General features: G+C 41.7%; 1 protein-coding gene across 1 annotated transcript in view; it reads left to right on the top strand.

Moving 5' to 3' along the window:
- Nucleotides 1–6,180: 6,180 nt before the first annotated feature.
- Nucleotides 6,181–20,168, top strand: part of LOC141781836 (dual specificity calcium/calmodulin-dependent 3',5'-cyclic nucleotide phosphodiesterase 1A-like) — a 30,704-nt gene continuing 16,716 nt past the window's right edge. Inside the window, exons 1-2 of the mRNA XM_074657714.1 lie at nt 6,181–7,137; nt 16,547–16,573. Of these exons, the coding sequence (XP_074513815.1) occupies nt 6,536–7,137; nt 16,547–16,573 (629 nt within the window). The 5' untranslated portion in view covers nt 6,181–6,535. The remainder of the gene's footprint in view (nt 7,138–16,546; nt 16,574–20,168) is intronic.

Here is a 20,168-nt window from a genome sequence, read left to right on the forward strand (position 1 = left end):
CCAGTCTCTGGTCTGCTCTCTTGCCCGGTCTCCTCTGGTCTGTTTTGGTCTCTTTTGCGTTAAGTATTTCATTGTCTGTTCCTTTTTTTCTAGTCTGTGTTAGTCTCTGGTCAGGTCCCTTCAGGTCTCTTTGAATTAATCGGTTTAATCCTCAATCAAATGTGTATTCCTGTTAATCCAGATAAACCCAAATCAATCCAGTTTAAACCAAATTCGTCCGAACTAATCCAGGACAAACCAGGTAGGAATTCTATCTTTGTGAGGACACTCATTGACATAATGCATTCCCCAGCCCCAGCCCCTTACCGTAACCTTAACCATCACAACCCCAACCCTTATCCTAACCCTAACCTAAACCTACTGTAATTCTAACCTGAACCTTAAAACCAAGTCTGAACCCTCAAACAGGCCTTTGAAGAAATGAGGACCGGCCAGAATCAAATAGGTCCTCACAAAGCTAGTTTTACAAGTACACACACACACACACACACACACACACACACACACACGCAAGCACACACGCACACACACACTCACACACACAAACATGCAGTTATTCTGTGTTTTCATTAAACCTCCTCCGTTTACTTCCTCCCACACAGCCTTTATATTCTGCATTTTCTTTCTTCTTAATTTCTGTTCTGTCTTGTTTCACTGGGCCTCCTGCAAGAAGCACTCCTACTAACACATTTGGTCTTAAGTGGCTTGTATGAGTGATTTACTGGAGGAGAACTTGTCACATTCACCAATTTTCTCTTATTTTGAATTTCCTCTCAGGTACGAACACAATTTATGCGTGACACTTCATAATTATGTCGACATTATCCTGTTTGATTGCAGTTCGAATTATAATATAATTCTAAATGTATTCATATAGCTTAACAATATCATCATTAATTTAAATTGGCCAATAGTGTTGTTGTATAACACAACAATGTCATTATGAATACCTCAGACTGCAAAACAACTTAAATCATACACTAATTGAAGGTTAATTTGTCTCTGTATATATGAAGGCACGTCATGTCTGACTTACTTCTTTTGGATGCTGATATAGCCTTTATTGGCAGAGATAGATAAATGGGGCAGGATGTATAGCCTTATATGCTATCATTGGCCCCCAGTGATAGCATATAAGACTATGCATCCTGTTCATTAGGCTAATTCACAAATCTCATGAACGTGTGCTCATTTATGCACAGGTGGCGTTCATCATATTTATGCAGGTCACTTACACAGTTGTCTGAAGTTAAAAGCGTTTCTTGAATTTTTCTCGGCACACTCGTATGAGCCAGCGGTACGAAAAAAAAGAGCAATGAGAAAGTTAAGACAAAAATGTTCTTGCATGAGGCCCATTGTCTTTGTTTGCTGCAGAATTTTTTTATAATCACCTCTCATCTTAGCGATGTCATTTATACTAACTGCCGAATATGGACAGAAATTAATGAAATGCTCTACATGTTGAAATTGAAATAATCATCCAATCATATGTATTGTTATTTTAGTCAGAGCACAACACTTTTGTCTTACAAATATAAAACACAATCAGAGCAGTGAGTGAATTCTAACGTCACATTAAAGCACAAAGTTGCCCGTTTTCAGACTGTTCCAGCTGCAGCTGTGGATCCTTTAATTTCAGGCTAATTTTATTTCTATTTTTAGGCGACGTCTTGTGCAATTTGTGAGAGTCAGTTTTATGTGGAAAATTCCTCAGGTGTATTAAAAAGAGAAGCAAGATTGTGGTGAGAAAAATAATAAAATCACCTCCACCATCATCCAACGACTCTGCACTTTATCCAGTGATCTTTAATTTACCGTTTTAACAGGATCTCCATTGCCTTACAGTACAGCATAGTATCGTTAAAGAGGAAAAGAGTTTGCACCATGGTTTTTGGAAAATTCACAAACAGCTCAATATTGAAATGGCTGCAGTAAAAGCAGTTCCATCTTCAACCCTGTCCCAGTTTTCAAAACAAACTTTTCCCTCCTCTTCCTCCATCAGGAGACTCTCTACAGCAGATCAAGGCGGTGAGTCGGGTGCAGCATCCAATCAGGATGCTATGCAGCATCAGGAGGAGTGTCCGCGGAACCACCAATCACTGCGCTGTGAAAAACCCCAAGACCTGGTAAAAAAAATTTTAGGATTTATTTGGACTTGGATGTACAACAATAGCATGTTTTGTACAGTATATGCAGTGTTCGGGATACAGCAGCAGCAGCAGCAGGTTAAATAGTGTGTGTGGCTGTCAGCTCAGCAGACTGCCTGGAGGCATGATGCGGTATAGCTTGGGGAGGTGTTGTGGGGGAAGTAGAGAAGTCAAGTCGTATTTTATTTATATAGCCCAGTATCACAAATGTGCCTCAAGGGGCTTTAAGATCTGTACAGAATACGACACCGTCTGTCCTTAGACCCTCGATTGCTGGAGGGCAGGTCCGTCCCTGTGATGCTGTTTTCTCTATTATGTTCTTTCTATGCTGCTTCTTGTGTTCCAGGTTTGTCCTTTTCCTGCACCGTACAGTGATGCAGCTGCTGAGTGTGTTCTTAATAATGCACCTGTAGAAGTTACTGAGGATTCTTGGTAGAGGACGACCGATTTTTAAATGCCGATATAATATAACTATGGAGCAGGAAAAAGCCCCCCCAAATTTGACACTGTTCGAAATGACCAATCTTTGACTGTATTACAAACTATTGAACTGAACATTTAAGGGTGAAATAAACCCTTATTTCACTGAGTTTGATGTGAAAATATGCGTTAAATCAGCTAAATATAATAACAAACATCGCCCAACCCCATCACCTACTATTGTTTATATTTTAAGGAACATCTCGCCTGCCTTCCTGCTTTATCAATCATGGCCGTGTAGATCGGAAGATGAGATTGGTGCATGTTGCGAGGCGAGAAGACTAGCGGCTTTGAAAGAAGCCTGCCCTTTCAAAACTACTCGCTGACTTCCGTATGGTTGACTTTCACACCTGGTGCGAACCGTACCCGAGTACACATGAACCGTACTCAAGGCCACCTTTTGAAGTGGACTCAAGTACAGATCGACGAACCGTGCCCGAGTACGGTTCGGAGCATTCACACTAATCAAACGAACTGGACTTTGGGGTCAAGTGTACTGAGGTCCCTGATGAAGAAAGCATCCTAAGTCAAAGTAATTAATAAATAAATCTAGAACTGAACATCAAACTAACCTGAAAAATCTACAAGGGAGCGATTTTTATTTTTGAAAGAGAAAAATACAGTAAATTCCCCCTAAATCACAGCGACATCAGTCAGAGTTCATGACGTGCTTTACTTCTGTTGCCTACTTTTGCATATGCCGTATTTAATAAAGCAGTTTATTTGTCTCCGGATTTAATTATTCATATGAGAAAATCCTGATGTGGATATTATTTGCTTGATTGTGAAATTTGCTAGTTATTTTTCAATTTCACACAGGGGTGAATACGACATGGAGCGACACAGTTCATGTGAGTCTTACAAGAAATGTGCGCCTCAAAAGGAGATGTGCCAATCTATGGATGCATTCTGGCAAAGCATAGAGATGTTACAAGATAAAAGGAAAAATAGAAATGTTTATTATTTAAGTTATAGATAGACATTATACCCACCTGACTAGTGGCGGCTGCGCAGCCATCGACCACTATCGGAGCCCAGTTCCGCCTATAGCTATAGTTATAACTATAGATTAAAGTGTCTCAACCTCTAATCCTTGGTGACATTGTGAATTTTGTTGTGCAGCTTTAAAGAAAACTTTAAAAAATGACCTGTAGTGTAGTTTGAAGCTGGGAAAACAGAGGAACTGTCAATCAAAAATAGAGCTCCTATAGATGGAGGTAACCATGGCAACGACACCTACAGTATGCTTGATGCTGCGTGACCCTCTGTAAGCATAGGTTAAAGTGACTACAAACAAACTTTGAAAAGCGGTTCATGGTTTATTAAAACACCGCCCCTGTTTCAGTCAGTGGATCTGGATGAGAGAGTCTTAGTGTGTTTTCCAGCTCCAGCAGCATCTGTTACTGCTGGAAAAAAAGACAAGGATGTCCTGAAGGTGAACAAACACAAGCTGGTGAAGTGTCTGACTGGAAGGCAGCCTGAGCTGGATTGAAGCTCAAACTGAGGTTTAGTGTGAGTGTGTTTCACTCACCTTGCTCCACGAGGCAGTAAAAACTTATGAAGCTACAACCTGGGGAGGAAGGTTACACCTGGGAACAGATTGTATGCTAAAGAGGTACGCTGTAGGGAACCTGTCTGTTTGTTTCAATAACGCTCTTGTAAAAGAATACTCCACTGAAGATTTAATTATTTAATATGCACCACGGACACCAGAGAGTCACGGCAGAGATATATAAATAGCCCAACTCAGCTTGTGAACAACAGTTCTTTAGTGTCTTCTGTGACTCCGGAGGAGCTTCGTCAAGTCTGAGAAAATAACCCTAATGATGTCATAGTGATGTCATCGGGTTATTTTGATTTAGGCTTGGAAATATAGACTGTATATATCTATAGATTGACGACTCATCTCCACTTCCTGCCATTGCACTAAAGTGATTCCAAAATATCCTGGCTACGAGAGCTGCCAGCTTGAGATTTTCACGTCATTTGGAACCAGAGTCAAGAGTCCATCGAAGTTCAAATCACGAGCCGAGCACGGCTGCAGCTTCTTAGCGTGAGCCACCTAGCTGCTACGTTAGCACCACGGTAGCTGTTTGAATAGAAAGACACAACAACAACTAACCATAATATCTCCATAACTAGATTTATGATCAAACTGATCAATCAGTTATGGAGAGTTAAAGTTACATCTCTTCTCTCGTACAATTCCCGAGCCTCCGACTACTTCACTCAGAGCAGCTGTCAATCATGACGTCTCACCTTCTTTTTATAGCATCAAATAACTAATTAAAACAAAACTTATCAGAAAAATGAACACTTGAACGGACATCAGCGTGATAAGAACTACATAAAATGACAGAAAATGTGTTTGACATGTACTTTGACTCTTTACTTTAGCCCATGTCCCATCCGCTAACATGGAGGATGGGATTTATGACCTATACTGCAGCCGGCCACCAGGGGGCGATCCAGATGTTTTGGCTTCATTTTAAGGGTGCTGCCATGTCGTCCATCTTTATATACAACCGCAAACAGAAATACTGCATCACAAACTGGAGGCGTGAAGTTTGAAACGGGGCAGCAAGACAACACTGAGTTGCATTATGGGAAATGTAGTATCCAATGTCTTTGGAGCTTGATCGTACTAGTAACTAAAAGTGTATCTCAGTTTCTGCTGCTTTAATTTTAAACCTACATTTGTTAATCTCTCTCTCACAACTACCTCGACTTTATGTTGTGACATGGAGTGCCGTTTTAATGCGCTCCCCAGAGGATGAACCATTTGGATTTTAGTGACCCTTCCAATAGCAACACCCTCAGGATAACAGCAGTGACGACCACCACAGCCTCTAGGGGACGCCAGCCGGACTGCACACTGATTGTCTGGTCGTGCCACTTGACTGAGAGGTTTTGTGACTCTCTTTTTCAGGACCATTACATCATCATTGTCTAAAAACCACACACACACACACACACACACACACACACACACACACACACACACACACACACACACACACACACACACACACATAGAGGCTCAGTGTCTCTCATGCGCAGCAAACACGCAGCTCATCACTGTCCCCACACTCGCACATTCTCACTGTCAGACACAGCGGGTGAGCGAGGGGAGGACAGATTGAGATGCCTGTTTGCTGTTTGCGTCTGAATGGAGCGTAAAGTTATGTGGTTTGAATTTGGGAGGGGGTGAGGAAGAGGAGGAGGGGGAGGAGGAGTAGGAGGGAGGTCTGTCGGCTGCAGGATTCCATCACTCTTAGCAACCGTTGTTGAGTTACCACGGAAACGCTCTGCGATGTTCTCTGCTTCTCCTTTGTCCTCCTCCATCGCTCTTCTCTCTCTCTCTCTCTCTCTCTCTCTCTCTCTCTCTCTCTCACTCTCTCTCACTCCATCCCGTCTTTATTGCTGGTTGACTTCCTCCTCGCGTTGCTACGGCGATGCTCTGGGACAGCTGAGCTGGATCATTTTGCAGCCGCAGTGCCGGAGCGCAGAGCTCAACTGTTAGCTGTGAAGGAAGTCGTCAGCCCATCAGCTCGTTTACTTGTTGGTGTTTGATCGACTAAAAGATGCCGTCAGTCTACTCCTGCTCTCCAACTTTTTGAAAAAACACTATACTTTGTCTTGTGACCTTTAACCCCCTCGGCTTCTCTAACGGACCAGATCAGAGATCATCACTTTGGATCGGCCGGGCCATCAGGTGACATCACAGGAAGTTGGATGAAGTTCGATTGAACCCAAACACTCTCGGCTGTGATCGGCATAGATGTTTTCACAACTCCATCAGTCTGAGAGACGTCCGGACGCTTCACAGATACCAAACTCTTCTCTGTGAACTCTTACACTCACCTTAAATAACCCCTAACCTCCTTCTCCTCATTCACCACACCGAGATGAACGAGGAGGCGGAGGAGGCGCAGCTGCCCGAGGAGGTGCTGCAGGTGGAGGAGGAAGTGCAGCAACAGGAGGAAGTGCAGCAACAGGAGGGAGAGCGGGAAGAGAAGATGCCCCAACAGGACATAGGACAGGAGGAGGTGGAGTCTGAGGAGGTGCAGCAGAAAGAGGAGGAGCAATATGGAGAAGAGTTGCAACAAGAGCAGGAGGAGGTGCAGCCTGAGGAGCACCAGCAGATTGTGGAGGAGCAGCAGGAGCAGGACGAGGTGGTGCAGCAGCAGACTGAGCAGGAGCAGATGGAGGAGAAGCAGCAGACTGAGGAGCTGCAGCAGACGGAGGAGGAGGAGGAGGAGCAGCAGCAGCAGGAGGAGGTGCAGACTGAGGAGATGTCACAGACTGAGGATCAGCAGACGGAGGAGCAGCAGCAGCAGACTGAGCAGGAGCAGCAGCAGATTGAAGAGGCACAGCAGCAGACTGAAGAGGTGCAGATTGAGGAGGTGCAGCAAACGGAGGCACAGCAGCAGATTGTGGAGGCGCAGTACTTTGTGGACGCTTCGGAGCAGAACTATAATAACCAGGTCTTGCTTCGACTGAGAGGGATGTGAGTAAACACAGATGATACAGTCTTCTGGCTGACGATGATGTAATGTTAATGATGGTGATGATGATGGTGATGATGATGATGATGATGATGATGATGATGTGATAGCTCGATTGATAATTGGTGATCATGTCGTGAGAATCGATCACTGATAGTTTTGGAATCGGACTGGCAGCCTTTGGGGACAGCATCAGTATGGTCGCTTGGTTGCCGTGGTGATGTTGGCACGACCTGAGGTTGGAGGGAAGACGAATGACAGAAAATGAGTGGAAAACTGTGGGCGTGCGACATCACTGAAGAGAGACAGAGAGAGAGAGAGCGACAGAGAGAGAGAGAGAGAGAGACAGAGACTGTGTGTGTGTGTGTGTGTGTGTGTGTGTGTGTGTGTGTGTGTTTGATGAGGTCACAGCTTCCCGTCCTTCTGTCCGTGTCTGTCTGTCAGATATTTTTCTCAGTAGTGGACGCTAACAAGCCGACATCACAGCGGGAAACAACATCGCCACATCTGTCTGAATCTGAGGCCACGGCAGCAGATGTAAAACAGATTGTCTTTTTGTTCTCCTCGGTTGCCATGGTAACGGCGGAGCGTTGCGATGCAGCAAAAACTCTCCGCAAAGATAGACAGATCAGGAGAGAGAGAGAGAGAGAGAGAGAGAGAGAGAGAGAGAGAGACAGAGAGAGAGAGAGAGAGAGAGAGAGCATGAAAACACAGTGGATAAAGAAAAGAAAAGAGAAGACACAAACTGAGCATCAAAATGTTTCCTTTAACATCCTGTTGATGTTTCATGAGTCTGTTTACATTCTGACTACAGCCTCATACATCATCATCACCACACGCACTGACATACATACGGTACATGTATTTAATGGAAGCTAATGAGAGCAGGTAATATATGTTCATGTAGCAACAACATCACAGCTTATTATGAAATTAAAGGAGTAGTTCGGCATTTTGAGAACTGCGTCTCCAGGTGTTTGGGAGTACTAATACATGTGTGAAAAAAGAGCGGGAGCTGTGTGAAATTCGATAAATGTCCTCAAGTGATGTCACTTGAGTCGACCCTAGGCAATCACCTGTATGACCTCTGTGTTAAGCCGGCCCTGAGAAAAAAATTGCAAATTAATCGCACATTTTTGATCTGTTCAAGATGTACCTTAAAACGAGATTTGTGAAGTATGTAATACTCATATCAACATGGAAGTGCAAATGTATGTATATATTTATTATTGGAAATCAATTAACAACACAAAACAATGACAAATATTGTCCAGAAACCCTCACAGGTACTGCATTTAGCATAAAAAATATGCTCAAATCATAACGTGGCAACAACAGCTATCAGTGTGTCAGTGTGCTGACTTGACTATGACTTGCCCCAAAACTGCATGTGATTATCATAAAGTGGGCATGTCTGTAAAGGGGAGACTTGTGGGTACCCAGAGAACCCATTTACATTCACATATCTTGAGGTCAGAGGTCAAGGGACCCCTTTGAAAATGGCCATAACAGTTTTTCCTTTCCAACAAGCTAGTATGGCCTGGTTGGTACCAATGGATTCTTTAGGTTTTCTAGTTTCATATGATACCAGTATCTTCACTCTAGCTTTATAACTGAGCCCGCTACAACCTAAAAATCGCAAGTTGCGTTAATGCGTTATTATGGAGTTAACTTTGACATTCCTAATATTAACACATGTGCCTAATAGAAAACAATAAAAGTAAGATACATTTAGTTAAATAAGTAAATTAAAATAGAAAAGTAATATTGCACATGTCATTGCGTTACTTATGAATAGAATTATAGTGAAAATAAATTATTCCCCTTTTTGCTGGGGACCCCCTGGACCCCTCTCCTTTAGCTAAAGAGATCATTTTCATCTGCAGTCTCTGGGTCAGCTTCATCGATTTGATTTGAAACCTATCCATCATGAGTCAGACAAGGTTAAAGGGGTGCAATGCAAAGGGTGCAGTAGTCTTTACATGCTACAGACGATGATATTTTAGACAGATATTTTATGATATCTTTTTCTCTTTCATGTTTCAATATGACAACACTGAATGGGAGCGAATCCCTGCAGCAGGTTGTTCAACACCTGGTAGAAAGACTGAAACCAGAAGAGTGAAAGCTGTTAGAGCAGCATGTTGATGAATATGGTTTTGTTTTTGATTGAGAAGCATCAAATATGGCTGCAGCGTTTGTGTGTCCATCTGTCTAAATAAATTTTAGCCATTCGGTGTATTTCACATTTTAGATGTAATATTTAACATGTGAAAACATGGATTTCACATGAGCTTTATTTGTAACACAGGTCCTTTTTTGGGCTGTGGTACAGTTTTTGGAAAATGCGAAGCCCTCGACCACACGAGAGCCCTCATCCCCATCCTCATCGTCATCCTCGTCAGCTGAACCATGACTCATCGGTCCACAGACTGACACTCTTCAAACAGAAGCACCTGATGTTTCTGTTAAGATCCTGAACATCATATGAATGAAAGTTAACATATTTTTTAAACACAGTGCATGCTGTATCCTCTCACATATGAGTCTTGTAACTCAATACAACCTACATTTGCATCTTATAATGTAATAATTTGTCATGCCTCACATCACTGTCGACTCATTCATCACGTTACGGCAGGAAAAAAAAAGTCACCAGCAATGTTGATATAATGAAAGTTTCTTGCATCAGCGGCAGCAGCGAAATGAAATATGCGTGTTATCATTTCCATAACATACACAATTCATTCCCCTTGGCAATTCCTGTTCTGTTTGACAGACCCTACTTGCTACAGCATCTTGTATTAGTAACTAGTTGGCAACATCGTGAAAGATTTACCAGCAGAAGTTGGTGTGTTGGTTGATGAAGTTGAGGCCAAGAGAAGTGTTTAATTTTTGCCAAATCCTGTAATAAACATTGGCAAGTGAATGTGTTATCTGTCAGCAGTGATTCAATGAGATAGAAACACTGAGGGTGTAAAAATAAAGATGCATAATTCAGCGCAGAAGCTCGTCTAACTAAACTGACAAAAACTTAACTCTTAGGCTAGAATTTTGGGTGACAGAGTTTCCCTCCGCGCCCGTGAAAACACTGTCGCCTCTGGCTAAAGAGGAGCTTTGTCATGTCTGAAAAACATAACCTGATTAATCATGTCTTAGTGATGTCATCAGGGTTATCTCAGCATGGGCATGGAGATCGCAAATTTATAACAGAAGTGGATGGAGCAGAAGCAGAGATCTTGTCTTTTTTATTCCACACATTATTCTTCTTTGTCAAAATCTGGCGCCTACAATTACCCACAAGGGAACTCAACGGCCGACAGTTAGATCAAAGATTCAGGTGTGTTACGCTAGTAGTGGCTAATGTAGCCTGGAGCCTCAAGCCTACAGCAGAGATGAGCGGTGGGCTTCTGGTACGCTCACTTCTTTTCAAACATTCTAACTTGTAGTCTTCAGCCGCAACCTATGCTGACTCAAGTGACATCACTTGAGGACATTTATCAGACTTCACATTGTGTCAGGGCAGAGTGGTTGCCTCCCACAGCACTGCTAGATATCACATATTTTTTATACAGTACCTAACTATGAGAACCATAGACTTTGTATATATATGGACAACTGGTGTCCACTTCCTCCTATTGTACAAAAATGAGGCCAAATATCTTTAGAGAATATCTTGAGATGTAGACGTTATTTGGAGCCAGAGTCTGCACAGCAGTGATCGAGGGGTTGGAGCTGTTGCAAAGAACGTACATTGCCAAGAAGTGAAAGTCAATTGTTCACTCCATTGCAATGTCAGCGCCCAGCAGCAAAGCTACGCTTCCGCCATTTTGGACTGAAAGTGACTACTGGAAGCCAGTAAAACGACCGCCTTAAAAGTGCCGTACAAAAGTAAAACAAAATGATTCATATTCTATTGTCATATTCTAAAGAAATGGCCTGCGTTGAACAATAACATAATAATAACATAATATTATAAATATAATAAGCATTTCAGTCCAAAGTGGCTGTTTTGTCTCTTTGCTTCTATGCTCTTTGGCTGCGGTATTGAGGTCCCGCCCACACACCCGCCTGAGCCAATCCTGAGCCAAACACGAGCAGAGCACGGCCGCAGCTTGTTAGCGAGAGAGAATTACATCAGCTGTCAATCATGACGTCTCACCCCCCGTTTATAGCACCAAATAACTAATTAAAACCAAACTTATCAGAAAAAAGATCACTTGAACAAACATCAGCGTGATAACAACTACCGAAAATTACAGAAACCATCTTTGAAAATAATATATTTGTCGTGTACTTTGACGCTTTAGTTTGACCTATGTCCCATCTGCTAACATGGAGGCGGCAGGATCTATGACCTATACTGCAACCAGCCACCAGGGGGCGATCCAGATGTTTTGGCTTCACTTTTGTGGAGCTGTCATGTCGTCCATCTTTATATACAGTCTATTGTACAGACACCAAAACAATACTCTTTTTGATGCATTACTTTGCAACCCAGGCACTCCGAAATATTAAAACAAGTGGCGAATGAGGAAGGAAATATTAAAAAGCCAACATATTTCAACCACTGGTCTTCGTCAGGGCATTTTTATCCAGATGTTTTTGCCCGGTTTCCAAGAGCACCTGACAGGTTTTTGCCTTACGGTTGAGTACACAGAAACAACCAGTTATCTCTCCTTCCAAATAAAGAAGCGTGCGTCTAAAATTAATGTTTCCGTATTTAGATCATGAATATCTGACACACAGACACAAAGAATCCGACTGGGATGCCGACGTTCAATAGTTGACACTTGACAGCTTTTGATACCGAGCCCAGAGAAAGTAACAGCTACTTCGATGTTAAAACTCGAATCCATCTGCAGGAGAGGAGTGCTGCAGTTACAACTTTTTCTGAATGTTCAATTGCAATGGAAATCCACAGAGGTGTTACGTAATGCTATTTTGTGTATGCTTGCCACGTTTCAACCAAATGAATGAAAGTGCAGCCGAATTTAAAACAAAAACAAGCAAAAAGCTTGCATTAGAATGACAAACAGGAAGATCCATTCAACTCATTATTCTCATCACAGAGTCAGCTGCTTCACTGTGTGTGTGTGTGTGTGTGTGTGTGTTTGGTGCCAACAGTGCTTGAACCACTAAGTGCCCCCGTGTGTCTTTATTTATCTCCTGATTGATCGTATTAATTCCTCCTGATAGATATGAACCCTGGATGCAGATCAACAAACAATAGAGGTCTTTGCTGTTTGGAGGGAAAACAAATAATAGTACAGATTAGTTTTTTTTTTGTCATCCTCCCTAGTTTCCGTGGTAACAGCAGAGCATTTCGATGCAGCAAAGTCCCTGCTGAAAAGCGAGAGACAGATATTTTTATTGAGTGTTTTTCCTTCTGTCCTTTTCTGAATCCACTATTTCTTATTCTATCTTTTTTTTTTTAAATCAACCTTTTAAGATTGGTGTGAGAGTGATGAAACAATGAGATGGAAAGATAGAGAGGAAAATTATAGTGAGAGCGAAAGAAAATGTGCGCTGGAGAGTTCATCAGACTGTTTTGTGAAGCGTAAAATCGAACAGAAACCAGCTGAAACGATTCAGTGACTACAATAAAAACAGAATAAAACCCTGCGTAACTCATTTTTTTCACCTGAAATTGTCTGTATTAAGATGAACGAGACTGAAGACATAGAGAGCCACAAAGACTGGAGTCAAATATCGAAACCAGTCTGCCCAGTTCAGTTATCACAAACAAGTCTAATGCCTCCAGTAACTGTCTGAAACACAGTAGAAACCAGTTTAATGCTTCCAGTAGCTGGCTGAAACACAGTAAAAACCAGTTTAATGCCTCCAGTAACTGGCTGAAACACAGTAGAAACCAGTCTAATGCCTCCAGTGACTGGCTGAAACACAGTAGAACCAGTTTAATGCCACCAGTAACTGGCTGAAACACAGTACAAACCAGTTTAATGCCACCTATAACTGGCTGAAACACAGTAGAAACCAGTCTAGTGCCTCCAGTAACTGGCTGAAACACAGTAGAAACCAGTCAGTAACTGGCTGAAACACAGTAGAAACCAGTCTAATGCCTCCAGTGACTGGCTTAGACACAGTAGAAACCAGTTGAATTTTTTCAGTAACTGGCTGAAACACAGTAGAAACCAGGCTAATGCCTCCAGTAACCGACTGAAACACAGTAGAAACCAGTCGAATGCCTCCAGTAACTGGCTGAAACACAGTAGAAACCAGGATGTCATTCTAACTCTGCGTTCTTATTTCTGTTCTAAAGCATTTATACCAGTATTTAACTGCTAAAGTTTGACTCCGAAACAATAGATAGACGTTGTTTTCATGTATTTATATATTTATTTCTGTGTGTGTGTGTGTGTGTGTGTGTGTGTGTGTGTGTGTGCGCGCTGCAGTTGGTTTATTATCAGACAGCTGCATTTTAATGGATGCTCTGCTTTTTCTTCAGGCCAGGGCGCTTGGTCTTGATGTAGGCGGTGTAGACTTAACCGCTAAAGAAGCGCGAAACGCACCCTGCGGTGGTGCATCACAAACAGTCATGCCGAGAAATAATGCATCTAAGAATAAAATATACTTTACATGCTCAGTACTAATAATCCTCAAGGTCGCAAGGAAGAAAAATGTGAGGTGAAAACATTATCAGCACGGAGGAAAGTACAGTAGAGAACAGAAAAGAGGAGGAATAAAAAAAAAAATGCAAATTCTCCCACTGAAGGCGTCAGCCTGGAAAAGTCATGACAGAGTGGTGAATCATTCTCCAGAAACTATCTCTGTCCTCACCTGTCACTGTTGGTGCTGCAGCATGCTTTTGTTTTTTTTTGTCCATAAACACAATGCAGCCGGGCGCCGCTCGCCCCGCCGCCGTACCCTGCTCTGTAATTCAGTGCTGATCCGCCCACGCAGGCCAGCGTACAATTACCAACGGACCGTGAAATAACAGACAATAATCCTGCTGTCACATCTCAGAGCTGCAGGTCAGAGCTGTGATCAGCCTTCAGGGTCAGATTCCAGTGCTGCGATTGGCTCATTTCAGACCAAATGGAGCGTTCAGATCCTCGTCATCAACATCTGGTGTACATATTTACCACAGGGACATTTTTCATTGGTCCAAATTATGTAATGATTTCCCAGTGAGCCATGACCATGATGGATGTTTTATCCTTGTGTTTTTGTTGACATTGGCTTCACTCTGTCATTGTTTGGTGTCTCTCAGACCCCCCCCTGCTGTACGTGTTAGAATAATGATAAGAATTGCAACCTGCTTTTTCCTTTTTAAATCCAATGTGTAGAAAAGTACTGATGTGGTAACCCTTCACTTTGCTAAAAAACTGTGCTTGACTCTTTCTCTTATCAGAATTAGATCCATTCAGTCCAATTAAAATTCTGCAAGAGTCATATCATTAAGTCAGCCAGCTTGAAGTCTCTAATGTTCCCCCTGCAGAACGAAGATATCCACTTCTATTAAAGCTAATGTTGTGTTTGAGGTGCTGGAAGCCCCAGGCCCTCTTTAACAGCTACAAAATATAGTTAACATTGTTGTATCTGATTGATTTTCCTAATTTCTCATGAGAGGTTATAAAACTTGCAAACATGATGTTAAGTTAGCAACAATACTCCCAAATCCCAAATAAATGTGCACACACACTTGCACACGTATGTGTGTTGTGAGTCCCCACACAGGTGCATGTGAGGATCCATGATGGGACATAACGTATAAAAGATAAAAAATTAAAAATAAGTTGGTCTAGTAGCAATGCTTAAAGGGAAACTGTAACTTTTTTCAACTGGCTTTGTATCGTTACAATGTGGGTGGTATATGCAAATGAATGATGTCTGGCTTCCTTCCATGTAAAGGCTGGCCCACACTAAAAGATTTTTCAAATCTTAACAGATGATGAAAATGAGACCACACACGTAACGACATGTTATAATGAATTTAACAGTTTAGTTCCTATAGTGTGTGGTGAACAACGATTTGACCAAAACAGCACACCACATACAGATTAATTTATCAACAACAAGAGTCCCGACTAAAATAAAACTAAAATCTTGCAAAATATCTCGCAATCAAACGTGACTTTAGTGTAAACAAACATGGCGGATGGCAGGAAGAATTAACAATTTTAGTTTTTACTTTGTACTGAAAATTCACGAAGGATAGATGGATGAGGTCAAAGAGACACGTTAAATAAACACTCACAGTCCTCCATTTCTGAGCTCCATTTTACTACTACTTTATGCTTCGCGTTTTGCATTAGCTCATGAATTAGCCGCAGCCGCCATGATGGTCGTAGTTGTCCTTCCTTCTTCAGTCAGCTTGGTCCTCTATTGGCTATCGTTCTTTCCCACGTGAGTCCGTCATCGGGGTTTCCCACACACACAACGGGATATCCGATCGTAAATATTTAACATTTTGTTTAATTTTATGATTTGAAATCGGTGCGATCAGGATGGACTTCCAAGCTGATTGGAGGATGTAAAAAACACTCTTAACATACCTCACAATATCTGGAAAGATAATCTTTAAAACCATCAAAAAGTAGTAGTAGTAGTGTGTAGTGTGTACACGGCATTACCGGCGGAGCTGGATGACGTGAAACACTAATTTCGCGTCATGGCAAGCAAATGAGCGGCAAGCTCCGGGCACACAGAGGGAAGCCAAACATTGTTCATTTGCACATACCACCCATAATGCATCAATAGTAGTAGTAGTAGTAGTAAGCATTGTTAACTACACCAAGTTATTTTTCATCTTTTATAAGTTATGTCCCAACATGGATCCTCACATGATCCGTGTGGGGACTCACAACACACATATGTGTGCAAGTGTGTGTACATTTATTTGGGATTTGGGAGGAGTATTGTTGCTTACTTAACATTATATTTGCAAGTTTTATAATCTCTCGTGAGAAATTAGGAAAAGTAAATATGTATCAATCTGATACGACGATATTAAGCACTAGATTTTGGAGCTGTTAAAGACGGCCCGGGGTCTCCAGCACCTCAAACACAACATTAGGTTTAATAGAAGTGGATCCCTTCGTTCTGCAAGAGGAAACATTAGAGACTTCAAGCTGGCTGACTTAATGATATGACTCTTCCAGGATGGAATTGGGTTGCATGGATCTAATTCTGATAATAGAAAGAGTCATTTCATGGTGATTGTGACACTCAGAAAGATGTATTCAGCGTTCTGTATTGACTGTGATTGGGGGAAAAGGTTATTTTGGGCCAGTGTGCATCCCGTGATCTGCAATACTGACTGTGACCACCGTGCCAAAATGCTCCTGAGAGCTGTGACCACCTGATCACAGTCAGTTTATGAAGAGGAAGCAGTGTGTGATTGGTTCACTTGAACTGACTGTTCTGTTTTTGCTTTTTTGTTTACAGGCAGAAATATAAAAGTGCCTCGCAGAGGTAAGACACACACACACACACACACACACACACACACACACACACACACACACACACACACACACACACACACACACACACACACACACACGCACAAACAAAGGAAGCTCTCAGTCTGAAGTACAGCTCTGAAGAGGCTGTCTATGAGCTGTTATCAGTTCCACCAAAGAGACATTTCCTCTTCAAACTTCTCACATGGTTTCATTTAAATTACAGTTTGAAACCCAAACATGTCAAATTATTCAATATTTCACAAAAAAGAGAGAAAAGCTCAGAAACTGAAAACAGATTTGTGCATCAGAACTTAGTTCTTCTTCTTCTTCTCTCCCATTAATCATTTCACGGCCCCTCAGATTTATCTGATGACCCTTAGGAGGGGCCCGACACCTAGGTTGGGACCCACTGGACTAAACTCTATATAAAGTAGTTAAAATTATAGCTCCAGTATTATGCTGCTCTAAAATTTACGCATCTGACTGTTAACACTTCTCAAGGTTCAAGGTTCTTTATTTTCATTTGTCAATTCCAGCAAAGCAGTCATTGGCAATGAAAATCTCTGGTCTCAGGTTCCTTCAATAATGCTCATAAAATATGTATATATATATATAAAAAAGGGGAAATCACACATGTAAATGTAAAAGCAAAATGATAATCTAAGGCATAAAATAGTGCAGTTAAAATAAATATAAACACAAGTAACTATAAAATAGTAATGCAAATGTAAATTTGTAATTTTGTTGAAGACAGTATTTCAGATGGGAAAACTGAATGTAAACAGGATGTAGTATATAATGAGAAGTACTATAATATATATACAGAAGTGTAGACAGGACTGTAGTATGTATAGAGAAGTAGTAATATGTATATATACACAGCGGTGTAACCGTTTGTAAAACAGTATGTAAAGTAAAGGTAAATAAAGGTAAGGTGACTTATGTACTTTTACCTAAGTGGGATTATGAATGCAGGGCTTTTCCTTGTAGCAGAGTATTTTTTACTTTGTTGTATTCTTACTTTTACTTTAGTAAAGGATACTTCCTCCACTGTTGGAAACACATCACTCAGGATATTAATTACTCTGTCATCATGTGCCAGCATACAGTATGTATATATAACAAGCGAGAGTCTGCTCCTTTGAGTCCGTATGTGTGAAAGAATGTGTTTAAAATGCCACCTGCAGGGCTTAGAAATGTTTAATGTATTTTTTTTTGCAGTGGATCTTCCCCACCTGCACTGATGGGACTAAAAAAAGCTGATTCACTGAGTTTATGATGATCAGTTTGTACTTTAATGAACTTGAACTCACAGCTCAACTTGAGCACTCTGTCATTAAAGACAGCAGGGTTTATCGCCCAAGTTAATACTACTACAATGTCTACGACTGCTATTACTAATGATAATGATAATAATTTAATATTACTAAAAAAGAGAAGTTATAGTTGTTTTTTTTCACAGTAAAACAAAATGCTTGAATGTCTGCAGTCTTGAACTTTTATTTCTCCCTCGCCCCGTCTCCCTGTCTGACTCCAACTGTAACCATGGCAACTAAAACAGATTTCATCCAGTTTACAGGAAGGTGTTTTCGTTACCATGGCGACGGCACGATGCCTGGCCGCAGTGGAGTCTTTATGTCTCCCTGTCGTCATTCAAACCATCCCTCTAGCCCGACAGTAACAAAACGCATTCACAAGCCCAGCGTAAAATATCCATCTGTCCACCCGTCTATTCATCCCTCCGTCAGTTTGTATACCAGGACTGTATGGTATAGGTAATAGATGAATATACAAGCGCTCTTCGGGGTACAGAATGACGCCTCACGCCCCCTCAGCATCTCAATATGTCTTAAAGTTCTGAAAAAACTAACTTTATAAATACAAAAGTGGTTTGGTTTCAAACTGAGATGAACTTCTGTCCCGGCTGACAAAAACACAGCTATTAGGCTATAAAGTCATTATTAGTCAGGTCTGTAAGGCGACATGTTTATTTCCTGGAGGAGACTCCCATTGCTTACTGGTGGGAGTCGGCTGATTGACAGGAGGCAGGGTGTCATGTGTCCATCTGGAGGAAACAGATTTTCATGTTCTGGTTCTGTGGTGTGAACAGGACAGCAGCTGTGTGGGTGCAAAGTATGAAGAGCAGTACTTCCTTCTGTCAGTTAGCAGGTGTATGTAAGTCTGCAGAAAGGATTTCTGCACACTACTACTGCTCTTGTTCAGGTGCGTTAAGGAGAAAATCTATGCATCGCGATGGAGGACAGTATAGTACTGTATACAACAGTGCAGTGCAGGTGAATTCAGCACAAAAAACAGCCCTGTCACAGATGTTAAAGCTCGCTGCTGCACTTGAAGTTCACATGATGTGAACTTTAACCCCGGCCTTTTGTCGCTGACCTTTTATAGTGTGTCCACTCAGATTTCAGCTATAGACGCTCAGACATGGAGGAACCCTTTGAGTTTCCAGAAATATAATACTAGAATGGTTGTTACATCAGCACTCTGAGCCCAAAACAGCAGCTCAGACAGTGTTGCCAGTACTGGGCTATTTTTTGTTTAAGTGGGCAGGTAAAAAGTAGTTTTGGGTGGGCGAGTTCAGGTCTGTGTTTTTCTCTGACTGAAATCTGGCAACAGTGAGCTCAGACAGCTCAGCGTGACATGAAGATAAGATGAAGACAACAGCTGGGACATAATTATTTCTCCAGCTTGATGAGATTGAAAAACAGCACGAATTGAATAGCTCTCATTTAAATAGTTGACTGGTTGTCGGGCTATTTTGCTGCAGATAATGGAGCCATACTCATTCCTGTTTCTAATGCAAGCGTTCCAGATGCACAAGGCCAAACTTAAACAAAACGTAACGGATGTTTCTTTGGCAAGTGAACACACAATTGAACTCTCGGCAGTGCAGCCTCCATCTTTTTTGGGCATTTTTAACATTTTCCCGACTAAGTTTTGTGCAGAGAAGATAGCTCTCAGCGACCGTTTACTGTAACCAGCTACCCAATAACATTGGCAACATATTTTGACATTAATTTACAGGTTTACTATGATAGTACAGTCTTTGTGTGACATCAGACAACTGCTTCTTCGTGAAGTGGGAGTAGATGGATTTGCAACCAAGTTTACAAGTTGGAACTCCGACTTTGAGTGGCGTTCCATTGTACTTTTTCTAGTAGAAGGTTGGAAATGTTCGAGGTCCGAATTGTCTGAAACGCAGCGTAAGGACACGGTCCAACAGTGAACTTTTACAGCCACAGTAGCTCCTCCAACCCAGCCAGCCTTTCATAGTATAGCAGCATTTCACTTTCCATCTTCTAAGACAAATCCATCTTGCAACAGCTGCTTTGGGAAACTGAAACCTTTGTGATCTTAACAAAGTTAAACAACAATTACTTTGAGCACAGAAAGAAAACTACAGCTCCCATGAAAAAACTACAAGCATGGCAGTGCAGGTACTTATACGCTGGTTTTGTCCCTATCTGTAAAACTCTCCAACACTCAACACTCAAACATTCTTTAATGAATAATCATCGTGACGTTCAGCCCGTGCATGTGTAGAGCTTATGGGAAATGGTCATTGCTAAAGGCTGCTAAAAAAC

The sequence above is a fragment of the Sebastes fasciatus genome, chromosome 14 (genome assembly GCF_043250625.1).
Source record: "Sebastes fasciatus isolate fSebFas1 chromosome 14, fSebFas1.pri, whole genome shotgun sequence".
Lineage (NCBI taxonomy): Eukaryota > Metazoa > Chordata > Actinopteri > Perciformes > Sebastidae > Sebastes > Sebastes fasciatus.